At 45.1% G+C, this 14,178-nt stretch overlaps 2 protein-coding genes across 9 annotated transcripts in view; both read right to left on the minus strand.

The window, feature by feature from the left end:
* Positions 1–5,359, minus strand: part of Dpy19l4 (dpy-19 like 4) — a 51,903-nt gene extending 46,544 nt beyond the window's left edge. For 2 of the 4 annotated variants that reach the window (XR_005974740.1, XM_041657244.1), the window contains exons 1-2: positions 5,227–5,351; positions 4,632–4,685 (exon numbers count right to left, since the gene is read on the minus strand). Coding sequence is in view for 2 of the 4 variants with exons in the window: in XM_041657244.1 (XP_041513178.1) it covers positions 4,632–4,685; positions 5,227–5,242 (70 nt within the window). In the remaining 2 variants the exon portion in view is untranslated. Of the gene's footprint in view, positions 1–4,631; positions 4,686–4,955; positions 5,144–5,226 lie in introns of those variants that run through there. The other 2 variants (XM_041657245.1, XM_041657246.1) reach the window with 2 other exon arrangements.
* A 4,851-nt stretch (positions 5,360–10,210) lies between these two features.
* The window catches only part of Esrp1 (epithelial splicing regulatory protein 1), a 55,977-nt gene continuing 52,009 nt past the window's right edge, over positions 10,211–14,178 (minus strand). For 4 of the 5 annotated variants that reach the window (XM_041657542.1, XM_041657543.1, XM_041657541.1 and 1 more), the window contains one exon: positions 10,211–12,446. Coding sequence is in view for 2 of the 5 variants with exons in the window: in XM_041657543.1 (XP_041513477.1) it covers positions 12,426–12,446 (21 nt within the window). In the remaining 3 variants the exon portion in view is untranslated. The remainder of the gene's footprint in view (positions 12,447–14,178) is intronic. The other variant, XM_041657545.1, reaches the window with a different exon arrangement.

Below are 14,178 nucleotides of genomic sequence, written 5' to 3' on the forward strand. Positions count from 1 at the left end.
CCGGAAGTAACTTTTCGTATCTGGAACTCTTCCTCAAACAGTCTTTAGTGTACAGGAATGGAAACAACAACAAACATACATTCCCTACCACCACCAGCGCCACTCACATTTTAGGAGACTAACTGGTAAAGAAGCTTACAAATTCTTATACTGAAATGATGCTCTTTTAAAATGTTCCAAAAAAAAGGGGGGCTGGAGAGATGGATCAGTGGTTAAAGGCACTGACTGCTCAACCAGAGGACCCAGGTTCGATTCCCAGTACCCACATGGCAGCTTACAACTATTTGTAACTCCAAGATCTGACATCCTCACACAGATACACATGTGGGCAAAACAAATAAATAATTAAAAAATATTCCAAAAAAAGTTAATTTTTTCCCAAAAATTCTGAGGGATATTTTTAATCTTACTATGTTAGCTACCCGAGATTAACAAATCAATCTTTTATAAAATTAAGTTTTTTCCCATTCCCCCTTCTTTTTAAAGGCAAGCTCTTGAGTAGCCTCAAGCTCCTGACTCTCCCACCTCAGTCTTCCAAATGCTGGAATTACAGGCATGCACCACCATTTTTCTTCCCAGGATTTGGGACTGAACAAAGGGTCCTGAGCACACTAGGCAAATACTGTACTGCTGAACTACTGCCTAGCCAGGCCTTCTCCACAGAAGGATCTCACAGAGCTCACAAAGGTAGGTCCCATCACACATGGGGAAGAGTTTGAAAAAAGTGCCCTAATACTAAAATGGTCACCTTTTCTATTTCTAATGTTTTTTTTAAAAAAAATATTTATTTATTTATTTTTTAAATATTTATTTATTTATTATGTATACAATGTTCTGTCTGTGTGTATGTCTGCAGGCCAGAAGAGGACACCAGACCTCATTACAGATGGTTGTGAGCCACCATGTGGTTGCTGGGAATTGAACTCAGGACCTTTGGAAGAGCAAGAAATGCTCTTAACCACTGAGCCATCTCTCCAGCCCCCTATTTATTTATTTATTATGTATACAATATTCTGTCTGTGTATATGTCCGCAGGCCAGAAGAGGGCACTAGACCTCATTCCAGATGGTTGTGAGCCACCATGTGGTTGCTGGGAATTGAACTCAGGACCTTTGAAAGAGCAGGCAATGCTCTTAACCACTGAGCCATCTCTCCAGCCCTATCAGCCCTATCTCTAATGTTTTAAAATGTAATGCAGAAGTTAGTAAACCAGTAAGTTAAATTCCAAATTAAAAGACAAGAGACTACACATTGAACAGGAATTTGGCACAGATAAGTTTTTCCTTTCCTAGCAGAATAGAAACTACTGTGATAGGCTAGAGGCCCCTGTCAAGTTCATAATGTGGCCCGGGTTTTTATCTCTCTTCCTTCCTCTTAGTTAAGTCACTCAGCTATAAAATGTGGACTAAAGGATGGAATCAGAAGCAATGAGAATGGGCCGCTCTGATCAAACAGACAACTCCTTAGCTTTACTGTGAAACTGTGTAAAACAGATTCGGAGACTGTTTCCAGGCAAACTCGCGCTTCCTAAAATGTCTCTAGATCACAGTGCAGCAATAAAAGGTGAGCCGTACCTGGAGGTTTGGTCTCACAGTCCAACTCTCACCTACTTTCATGGCGCCATGATCTCTAACCGCACTCTAAACTCCCACGGTGTTCTCATTCCTCATCAACGAAACGCCTCTGTGCACATTAAAGAAATCCACAGCCAAGCAAAATGCTAAGACGGGGAGCCAGGCCCAAAGGACACATCTCCAGAACCCGCATACCTAAGGCTGAGGGAACATTGTGGAAGAGGGGGTGGAAAGACGGTAAGAGCCAGAGGATGAAGGATTCTGCTGAGACCACAAAGTCTCCCCAGCACGGCTGCCAGAGCAAGAGCAATAATGGACATGCCACAGGAGAGGGAAAGACCACCAGGCCTCAACCCTACACAAAAGGCAACTAAGGAATGCTGATAGGGAGACAGCCTACCCCAGGGAAGACAACCAATTAGTTATTAAATAGCAAATGTTCAGTCATAAAAACATACACACAAGTAACATCCACACTGAGTAGGTTATATTTAGAAATATATATTGCATGTATGTAACAATTAATGAAAAAGGAGGGCATAAATTTGAAAGAGACCAAGAATGGGTATATGGGAGGGTTTAGAAGAAAAAGGAGGGCGCAGAAGTAATTATATTACAATTTCAAAAATATAAAAATATTTTTAAAATAAATAAGAACAAAAAAATTGAGTTTTAATATTGTTTAGTTACATTAAATTTCTGCAGCAAAGCCTGGTGGCTGTGGCACATGCCTTTAATCCCAGCAGTCAGGAGGCAGAGGCAAGTGGCTCTGAGTTCCAGGTCAACCACAGCTCACAAAGAAACCTTATCTCAAAAAACAAACAAACAACAACAAAAAACTGCAGCAAAAAAACCTGAGCTGGGTGAGGTGACTCACTACCAGAATCCCAGAAGCCAGAGGCAGGCAGATCTCTAAGCGTTGAAGGCCAACAAAGCCAGTTCCAGGCTAGCCAGCGTTAGAGTAAGACACTGTTTCCAAAGGAGGGAGAAAGGCACAACCTGACAAAGAAAACATGTATTTTAATCATTTCATAAATTCTGTCAATAAAACCAAGTTTTTGCGTGGTGCTAAAAAGCTAAGTAAACGCAAATTCTCACTTCCTTTGTATTATTATCCAGGTAACTGAACAATAGAAAGACAAAACTTATGCCATGGGGATGACGAAGTCAGGCAGCAAAGTTTAGACCCTGGGTTGGAGCTAACACTGACCAAAGGATGGGGCGTGGAAAATAGCAAAGCTGAAAGCAATCTCTGGGATGAATTCAAGTTCCCTTTTCAAAAGGTTACATTTTTAGCATTAGAAAGAAAAAGCCAAACCAAACGATGATTACACATCTGCTACTTTAATCTCTAGTCCCATCATCATCACATGAGCTAAGGGCTACAAACAGGCTTCTAGGTGTCCATCTAGAAGAGACAGGCAGGGCCCAGGAGAAAAGCTAACACTGTTATATCAAAGCGTGCAGAAGAGACAGGCAGGGCCCAGGAGAAAAGCTTGCCATTCCTTTCTTTGACTTATGTTTGTTTCAGAGGGTATAAATGTAAGCACCAATAAACTTCTACTGCATCAAGAAAGATGTTTGGAAGAATTAACTGTGAGAGACAGTTGGAAAACAACGAGATTCCAAGTGCCTGTGAATAAGCCAAAAGCTAGAAACGGTACCCAGATTCAAATAAAAATATACAGATTGGCCTAATTTTATCACAACAAATACAAAATATGTAAACAGAAAGTAGCCAGGGGAACACCTGCATGTTTGCTATCAATCCTACCATCAACAACATCATTATGATGAACATTTATTCATTCTCTGCGCCTAAAAAAGTAGAGGCCTGCCGGGCGGTGGTGGCGCACACCTTTAATCCCAGCACTCGGGAGGCAGAGGCAGGCGGATCTCTGTGAGTTCGAGACCAGCCTGGTCTACAAGTGCTAGTTCCAGGACAGGCTCCAAAACCACAGAGAAACCCTGTCTCGAAAACAAAACAAAACAACAACAAAAAAAAAAGTAGAGGCCTAGCCATGAAATTAAACATTTGTTGAAGTAAACAACATATTTCAATAAACTGCCAGCCACTAATTGTCCGAAATACAACACATTGGTTTTTAGATTACCTATAATTCTACAACCAAAAAATCATTTATTAGTTTATAGTCAAATACTTTTACAAAATTATAAGTCTTTTAACAAGTTCAGCATCATAGCTGTTAAGCATGACTACATCCTAAATGACATTTTTGCATATTTACAATATCAAGTTTTAGTAGTGCATTTTTTTTTTAATGTGCTCACAAGGGCATGCAAACTGGTTTGTCAACCTTCCTGGATCACAGACTTGTAGCTAACCACAAAAATAAAACTTACAAAGCCGGGCGGTGGTGGCGCACGTCTTTAATCCCAGCACTCGGGAGGCAGAGGCAGGCGGATCTCTGTGAGTTCGAGACCAGCCTGGTCTACAAGAGCTAGTTCCAGGACAGGCTCCAAAACCACATAGAAACCTTGTCTCGAAAAATCAAAAAAAAACAAACAAACAAAAAAAAAACAAACAAACAAAAAATAAAACTTACAAAAACATTTTTTTTTTTTTACAAATGATAACACATTGCAACAACAAGGAAAACTAAGGAAACAAGAGGAATTACGGTCGTCCTTACAAACCACCTGTTTCTGAGGCTGTTTTTTTAGGCAGTATCTTAAACGTGGGTGAATCCTAACGCGGGGAACTGCAGAAAGAGGAGTGATTAAATCCTGACTTCACGGACAGTCCCAGGCAGCACTACAGCTCTGATAACCTTCTCAAGAATAGCTTTGCATTGAATTTTGCAAACTCCCCTCTTGTACCCTCGGCTCAAGGGTTTAAATCTGAATCCGAGGAACTAACGAGCCCATTCCCAACTCCACTCTGTAAGATAAACTGTTTTCCAGCAGAATGCAGCATCTAACTGCTCAGACAAGCGAGAAAAGTCTAAGAGCACAGTCGTGCATACCCTTACCATGCAGTTACTGTATAAAAAAGTATTTACACATATATTTATCACTGCCAACTTAGTTTCTTACCGCCACCTATTTTTCCTCTAACTGTGGGCATCCACTCTGGATAAATACTGCTGGCTTTAAAAAAAAAAAAAAAAAAATCAGTTTCTTGGCATTGACCCTGAGGGGCGTGAAGAGATCTCTCCAGCCCATCAATTTTAATCCAAGAGGTCCTTTGGACTCCTCGTTCCCTCAAAACCACTTGCACACCCCTGCCCTTTGCGGTTCGTTATCCCTCACAGCACAAGTGAGCACCATAAGGTTCTGCGCATTCATCCAGGCTCCCCGCGTCCGTTCCTCGCGCAGGGTGCGATCCCAAGCTCCCGGCGCGCACCCGAGCCCACCAACCTCGTCCCGCTTCCAGCACCGAGCAGCTCTGGACCCACGGCTCCGCCACTCCCCACCAGCTCCCTCTCCGAGACTCCCAACTCTGAGCTCCACCTCAGCGTCCCACTCGGGGAGACAAAACTTCGGGCCAGTCTCTCCGCGCGCCCGGGTCCTCCGCAAACTCAGGGGCGCGCGCCCCCGGCCGCCCCGCTCCCCGCGGGCCGCAGCCAGGCCCCGGCCCCTCTCCCGAGCCCGCCGCGGCGGTTGGCGCGCTGCACGGCGCGGCCGTCACCTTCTTCCTTCGCCATCGTCTCCGCGGAGGCCCGGGTGGCCCGCCAGCTGCCGAGCGGACCGGAGTCTCCCAAACCTCCGCCGTCTGCCAACCCGCGGCCGCAGCCGCCCGGTCCCGGCCGCCGCGCCCCCACTTCCTGACCCGCCCCCCTCGGGTGTCGCCGCCAACTGTGTCCCCCCAGGCGCTCCGGGAACCAGAGTGCAGGGAACGGAGGCCGGCCGGAGCGTTTCGCCGGCGCGCCCGTCACGAGCCCACGACGGCGCAGTGATGGCCGCGCTCCAGGGAGGAGTGGGGCTAGTGAGCCCGCGTCCGCCCTCCCTTCCTCTCTCCGCCGTGACCCATCCGCACCGCAAAGCAGGAGCCAGAGCGAGCGTCTCGTGACGTTGGGATTGGACTCGGGAAGTCACAGACTGTTGTCCCGATCTGGTCCCCCACGTCCGTCCCATTTTACACAGAGAAAATTGAGGTACAAGCGCAGAGCAAGTCACTAGAGCGGGAACCCTGGACCTGATCCTCTGTCAGTGCCTGCATGTCCTCACGATGGTTTCAAAGCCGGGCAAAACATTATAGACGGGGTCTGTGGACTGGGAAGACAGTGTTTGTTTGTTTGTTTGTTGTTGAGACTGGAGCTCACTATATGTGACCCAAGGTGGACTCAGTTTGTAGACCTCTTGCCTCGGGTTCCCAGCCACAAAGATGGCAAGAATGATCCCGTTTGGTTTCGAACACACTTGACTGCTACAAAAAAGAAGCTTGTACTAGGTTATTCCCTATCGTAACCCTAGAATTTGGGAGGAAGGAAGGGAGGGAGAGAAAGAGAGATAGATAGAAGAGGAACTGGTTTTCTTTTGATATGATAACTGAAGATGATTTCTGAGACGGCTCTCTTGACCTAATCATGTTGCTCTTTTGTCTCCATTTGTTAGTTCTTAGTCTTTTTCTTTATTTTTGAGACAGAGTCTCATGTGCCCTAGACTGGCCTTGAACTCGTGGCAACGCTCTTGACTCCAGGTCGAGCGCTGAGAATAGAGGGCTGAGAATAGAGCCATGCAACATTATACCCAGCTTTCTGTAGTTTACTTTTCTTTCTTTCTTTCTTTTTTTCCTCTTTTTTTTTCTTTTATTTATTTATTTCAAGACTGGGTTTCTCTGTGTGGCTCTGGCTGTTCTGGAAATTGCACTGTAGACCAGGTTGGCCTCAAATTCACAAAGATCTGTCTTCCTCTGCCTTCCGAGTACTGGGATTAAAGGAATGATCAGTCACCACTTGGCTGTACCTTTTTTTGTGTGTTTATTTGTTTGTTGTTTTTTGTTTTGAGACGGGGTTTCTCTGTGTAGCTTTGAAGTCTGTCCTGGTACTCATCTGTAGACCAAGTTGGCGTCAAACTCACAGAGATCCACCTGCCTCTACCTCCTGAGTGCTGGGATTAAAGGCATGTGCCACCACTATCCACCTATCCTTTTTGTTTGTTTGTTTGTTTTTAAAATACTGAAGTAGTGGTGCCGAAGAGATGACTTAGAAGTTAAAAAGATCGTGGCTTTCACAGACACCAGGCAAGTGGGCAAATACCAATATTCATAAAAGAATTTAAAAAATTAAGAAATTTAAAGTGTTCTATTAAAATAGTTGAAAAGGTTTTTGTAAAGGATTTATTTATTATATATAGAGTTCTACCTCCATGTATACCTGCAGGCCAGAAGAGGGCACCAGATCTCATCACAGATGGTTGGGAGCCACCACGTGGTTGCAGAAATTGAACTCAGGACCTCTGAGAGAACAGCCATCTCTGCAGCCCCCAACTCTATTTTATATCTGCCTAGACCTTCCTCAGCCTTCCACACTGCCACAACCACGTCTGCCTTGGCAGCACTTTTGGGGTCTAAACAGAGAACTCTCAACAGAGGAATCTAAAATGGCTGAAAGACACTTAAGGAAATGTTCAACATCCTTAGTCATCAGAGAAATGCAAATCAAAACAACTTTGAGATTCCGTCTTACACCTGTAAGAATAGCCAAGATCAAAAACACTGATGACAACATATGCTGGAGAGGTTGTGGGGAAAAGGGAACACTTCTGCATAGCTGGTCGGAATGCAAGCTGGTACAGCCCCTTTGTAGAACTTTAAGACAATTCTGAAGCCATTTCTGACAACTCTCAGTACTTCCCCTACTCCCCTGGGAACCAAGGACATAACAGCTATGCATGCACGTACTGAGATGTTGGGAACTTTCCATCTCCCTGAATAGGGGCATGATAACCCTTAGGTGTTGACTCAGTTACTGATGTTTTGACTTAGTCCCTGGGAAGAGGCAAAGTGACCCTCAGAAGTTTCCCTTAACTTCATCTGATCTGGCAACCACTCTCCAGCCAATTATTGGTAATAGCCGTTTTGAATAAGCCAATCATAATAGTTAAAGAACAACCCCCAGACACCCCTTCTGTGGTTTTTCCCTTTAAAAATAGCCTGTACCAGACATTCAGGGTCTTCTAGCCTCCCGACTACTGGAAGACCCTGTCATGACAGAATTAATAAAATCCTCTTGCTTTTACGTCAGCTGTGATATGAGAGATGGTCTCTTGGGGTGACTCCTCCTCCTTGGTGATTGGACACTAGGGTCCAACACCTTTGGATGTCAGTGTGGCAATTTCTCAGAAAATTAGGAAACAACCTTCCTCAAGACCCAGCAATACCACTTTTGGGTATATATCCAAAGGATGCTCAATTGTGCCACAAGGACATGTGCTCAACTATGTTCATAACAGCATTGTTTGTCATTGCCAGAACCTGGAAACAACCTAAATGCCCCTTGACCTAAGAGTGGATAAGGAAAATGTTCTACCAGAACATCCCAGACTCTTTTGGTATATGGACATCAGTTCATGTCTGGCTGCTTTCTGAGGGCATGAGGTGACGTGGGGGAGGAGCAGAGCTGGTGGGCTCATGCTCAGTGGTAGGTGTGGGTGGATAAGCATCGGGTTAACTGCCATCCTGGAGACCTACCTCAGGCATTTGTTTCATGAGGAAGCAGAAAAGGCAAGTTGCTGGGGAAAAAAAAAACTAGATTCTTAACACCTGTTCTAGCTGTATTGACAAAGATAAGTGTGCCCTTCATTGGGACATCTTGGAAAACCAGAGGATGAAGGCCCCAGCTGGGGGACAGGCCAGGTATCCTGAAGAGGTGACTGCTTGAGCTTGGAGAGGTAATGCCAGCATGGATGTCCCAGGAACGTGGTTGCCAAAGGGGTGGTGAGGATCATATGTAAGCTAGGACCCAGCAGCTTGGTACACACCTGCCAAGACAGGAAGGTAGGCCCGAGCCTCGGTTTACCCTAAGGCAATACCTGGTTCTAAGAAAGACCACAAACACCCAAGCTCCACCCATGAACAGATGCCCCTTAGCCCAGCACACACCCATCCCCTGTCACCAGGGAAGAAATTCCTAACATCCCAACCATTGCAGACAGGATCACCTGCCAGTCCACACCCATAGCTTTTCACCAGGACACCCCTAGACAAATGTCAGCCAATCAGGGGTTCTGAACCTTAGAAATCCCTCACCCCTAACTTTGCTGCTGTAAAAACCCAACCCCAACTGAGTTCGGGGCTCTCTGATCACTCCAATACGTTGGACACAGAGAGCCCAAAGTTGCGAACTTATAAGAAAAAGAAAATGAAGGCTCTTTTCTTTTACATATGGGACTCGGTCTCCATGTTGTTTTTTGGGGAAGTCCGCAGATCTGTCCATTGGCGCTCCAGACCTAGGAACTAGCTGCTTGAGTACTCTGTGCCCCAGGAAGGGTGGGGCAGGCAGGTATGACAGGGAAAGAGAATGCAGGAAAGTGACAGGGTCTTCAGTGGGAAGTTAGCTCTTCTTTGCCTAAAATTTCCCTTATCTTGTGTGTGTGTGTGTGTGTGTGTGTGTGTGTGTGCATGTTTGTGTGTGGGCAAATTCATGTATGTACACACGTGATGGCCAGAAGTCAAGCTCAGTGTCCTTTTTATTAGTGACTGTGTGTGCACTTGCCGCACCATGTGTGTCTCCGTCCAACTTAACATGGCTCCTGTAATGGATTAACTACAAATGCTGCCGAATCCCCAGCGCTGTAGGTCCCCAGTGGTAGCAGTGGCAGAGGGTCCGGAAAACAGCCAACTCACAGAGATCCACCAGCCTCTGCTTCCCACGTGCTGGGATTAAAGGCAAGTGCCACGGCCGCCCGGGGACTTTCTATTAGGAGCCAGCCTCCACCTGAATGCCCGCAGTATCCTGAGCTTTGTCTCTGCGAATGGAACCCATCCCTATGAAAGAGGCTCCATGTACTCTGCATCCTCCATCAACAGAATCCATCCTTACGCTTATACAAATCCTGCCCTGTTTGAGTTCCTGTCCTGACTTCCTTTGATGGTGAGCTGTGGTATGAAGTGTAAGCCGAATAAACCCTTTCCTCCCCAAGTTGCTTTTTGGTAATGGTGTTTCATTGCCACAATAGGAACTCTGGCTAAGACAGGCCTGCACAGGTTCAAGCTGCATGGGATCCCAGCCCTGAGAAGTGGAAATGGACAGAAACTCTCATCCTTAACCAAGAACCGGCTTTCCAATTGACACCCACTGCAAAGGAAAAATATTTTCTCCAATGCAACCAACCCCCTTGGCATACAAACCACCTGACCAGCAGGAGACAGGCAATACAAAAACTAAATAAAAAACAATTATATTTTTGGAGGTTGACAGTTTTTTTCTTTTGTTAACCTTACTGGTCTTTTGCTTATGCATTACGGTTTCCAATTTTGTATTGTTATGGGTTGTTTTGTGTGTTTCATGTGCTGTTTCTTTTTTATCTGTTTGTATTCTAAAGAGAGAGAAATAAGGCCCATGGACTTGGAGGTGGGAAAGACCTGGAAGAAGAGGGGAAACCATGATCAGCATATATTGCATAAAAATTTTTAATGAGAAAACAGGATTTCATGACAGAAAAGTTTTAGTCAGGCACAAGCCTGCAATCACAGCTACTCAGAAGGCTCTAATAGGAGAACTGCTAGGTTGGAGAATTTAGTGAAACCCTGTCTCTACACAAAGAGCTGGAGCTGTAGATAACAGCACTGGGAGGTGAATCACAGAGACAGGCACGGTGGTAACCATAGTAACCCTGGCACTGGGAGGTGAATCACAGAGACAGGCACGGTGGTAACCATGGTAACCCCAGCACTGGGAGGTGAATCATCACTAAGCTGCAGATTCAGTGGCGTTCCTGTCTCAAATCTATGTTGGAGAATAACTTTACACACACGGGCCTGGACAGGTGCCCAACATAAAAGATGAAAGTATCAAATACGTCACAGGTGTTGAAATTTCCAGAACTCAGAGAGCCTCTTGTTGGAAGCTTTTGTAATTGTTTAAGGTAAACGAGGGCAAAGGACGTCCCACCGACAGAAAGGTCCACCTGCCACCTCCCCCACGAGCCTTGTCAGGAACAGACTGCCGACCTTGAGATTAAGCAGGCAAGTTTTATTACTGAACGTAACAATTCTACAAAAAATACAGTAGTACTATAGCAAGCATCGCTGCCCTAAGCCCCTCAGAGCTTCGGGCAGGAGTGGCTTAAGGCATCAAGTATGAACTTTTATTCTTGTTTGATTTCGAGTGCCGGATCTCAACAATTTTCCCACAAAATGTTCTTTTTTTCGTCTTCTCTTTCTGCTGCAGTTGAAGGGCTAGTGTTGGTCAAGTAAGAGGGTAATGTTGACTCCCAGTGAGGGTGTTAATGCGGAGTAACTAAAAATCGCAGCAGCAAAAGCCGCATGGCATTGCATCCAAGCAAAGGACAACACAAGCAACAAAGAAATTCGTGCATTGAATCAAATCACTTTCCTCTTGAGTTACACGAGGCAGAGGGCTGGTTAGCATCTAGGATTACACTTCTGGAGCGCTGGTTCCACGCTGCCGCATCAGTGATCACGTCAGTCCACACGTGACTACAGTCTTACGGTTTTACAAGCTTTGAGTACTTGACAGTTGAGGCAATGGGGAAGAGGGCTCGTAATATGTACAAGCATTCACTTTGGTTAGTATATTGCTTCCAGAATACACTGTTCAAATATCTTCTTTCTGTGACATTAAAAACTATGGAGTTTTTCCTTATTAAAGTCCAAACCATCAACAATGAAAAAAGTACAATATAAAATAATACATAAGAAGCCGAACACTCAGTTACAGCTCACACTAGAAATTACTAACTACACATAGCTGCTTCACTTTTGGTTTCCAATTTTGGCCCCTACTTCATTCTTATTTACAACTGGTACCTGCTGAGAAGACATCCAAACCCTTTAACTAGGCATGAGTGGAGGGGGTGCCGGGACTAGAACCCAGGGCTCAAGCATGCTAGGCAAGCCACTGAGCCACAGTCCCAGTCTGTCTGAGGTGCTTAAAAAAAAAAAAACCTGTTTTTAACTATAAGGCATCATGCTGGCATATTGAAGAAAACTAATATTTGAGAAAATATTAGTTTTTATTTTATTCCTTTTCTTAGTTTGGTATTTAAGTATTCTAAGAACTTACACTTAAATTACTTAGCAAGAGTTTTATTTTACAGAACGGGGAGACAGCAGAGTGGAAACACACAAAGAAGCTTCTGTAGCAATTAATGGTGGATGGTGGGCACTAGTGGAATAGTTTTACTCTAAGACTTAAACTTAGGAAGTAATTAATGCCACTTTAGCTGGCAGTGAGACATCTGACCTCAAATTCACATTTTAAATTCCGACTTGCCCTCAGCAAGTAGCCAGGTGCGTGTGTGCTGCTTGCTATTAAGATTTGACTTCCAAGTGGGTCTTTGTGCACTGGTGTGTGTGAGGCAAGGAGGAGGGGCCTTCTCTGAGGCCCACAAGGACACGAGGGTCATGAGGAGGGTAGGCAGAGGATGCTGAAGGGGACTGGACTGTGCTGCAGGTCTGGGTCCTTCATTGTCTTGGACTTTGTCTTTGTGTGTGTGACTGCCCGAAACGGTCAATAAACGCATTGCCACTGCACGTGGGGAAAAACAAAAAGATTTGGCTTTACTGGCTCAACTTTTTTCACTCCACCAAAAGATGAGGCCCAGGCCGGCTGTCCAGTCGGGTTGGCTGAAAATACTGCAGCCCGAGTGTAGGCAAACGTCCCCTGGAATTGCTGGAAGCTTTCTTGTCTGACGGTTTCAGGATCACTGTGCATCTTTCAAACACTGAAGGGAAGAGAGAAGAGAGAGAACGTTATAACCTCTACGTTTAATTCTTCCAATTCTTAGGAGACTAACATTCTTCAGATAGTCCTACTTCTCACAGTGGGACTCACAGTCAATGGTTTAGAGTTTAACAGACTGCAAAGGCATCTGGCTATTTCTGTAATGTTTCTGCACTACCCTTCCCTTGGTATGATTCAGTATATTTAACATGAAACATCGCACCTGCCAAACTCAATTCAGTTCCAATTTTACCCATTCTTCAGCGTGGGTCAAGTAGTTATGATATTCTTCTAGTAGCAGAAGTTCAACTCAATATCAAAGGCTTTACACAGAGCTGGAGGATGGGGGATTGTGGTCTACTGTTTGGTGGAAAGTATCACCCCAGTTCCCTAACAAGCATTTATACAGAGTCTGGAATATTATATTCGGGGCCTCACTCCACCCATCTTTGGAATGGGGCAGGAAGCTCCATTTCAAGCCCCCTCCCCTGGAGTTGCCTTGGTCTGGACTCCACCTCCAGGAAAGCCTGCCAGTGACCCCTTCCACAGGCTATTTAGGCTGCCCCTAGAGAATACACACGTGGTCTCCCCCGCCCCTTCCTCTCACCAGGCTTTTTCCCAGTGCCATTCCGGAAGGAGTACTGAATTAAACATGGGCATCTTTTATGTGGTCTAATTTGGTCTGATTGGAATTATTTGCATCAGCGGAGAGGCTGGTCTAAAGAAATATTCCTAAATATTCTCTACAATCCCAAGAGAGAAGAGACAGAGGTAGGAGAATTTCTGTTGAGTTCCAGGCCAGTCTGGTCTACACAGAGAAGATCTTGTCTCAAGAAAACCAACCAACCTAAATAAAAACAGATCTGGAGAAAAGGCTCCCAAGAGTAGGTAGCTCATAGTAACTCTAGCTCCAAGGGTCTGATGTCATATTGGCCTCTGTGGGTACTACATACACATGGTACACATGCATGGATGTGCATGCACACGTGTGCATACACACACACACACACACACACACACACACACACACATCCCTTGACAGGTTAGAGAGATGGCTCAGTAGTTATGAGCACAAACTACTCTTGTAGAAGACCGAGTTTAGTTCTCAGGACCCAAATCAGGCAGCTCACAACTGCCTGTAACTCCAGGTTATCAGGATACCAGGTCCAGGGTATCAACATTTCTGGTTTCTTCAGGCAGACACAGCATAGGCACAGATACACAATTCAACTAAAGACTTTAAAAATAAATCATGAGGGGCAGGAGAGATGGCTCAGCAGTTGAGAGCACTGCCTGTTCTTCCAGAGAACCTGGATTCAATTCCCAGCACCTACATGGAAGCTCACAACTGTCTGTATCTACAATTCTAAGGGATCTGACACCCTCACACGGGCAAAACACCAATGCACATAAAATAAATCAAAAAGAGAACGAAATCTTGGAAAAAGACTTTAAATAGTAGCAAATTAAAAAACAATTCCTAAAATTCACAAATTTCAAACAAAATGTTAAAACCTATAAGCAGCACCAAGGTATATGATCAATGGCAAACAGGAACTGAGCCAGTAAACGCTCAGGGCTTCAGGCCAATCAGCTCCTTCGCACACACCCTGTGGGTCTCAACCCCTTCTGCAAACTTCTATCTCCAAAAGCATTCACATTACAACTTGCAACGGTAGCAAAATTATAGTTATAAAGTGGCAACAAGGGGCAAGAGAGATGGCTCAGCAGTT

Source organism: Microtus oregoni, unplaced genomic scaffold, assembly GCF_018167655.1.
Source record: "Microtus oregoni isolate MIOR12 unplaced genomic scaffold, Mior012 000008F_ref0000371, whole genome shotgun sequence".
Lineage (NCBI taxonomy): Eukaryota > Metazoa > Chordata > Mammalia > Rodentia > Cricetidae > Microtus > Microtus oregoni.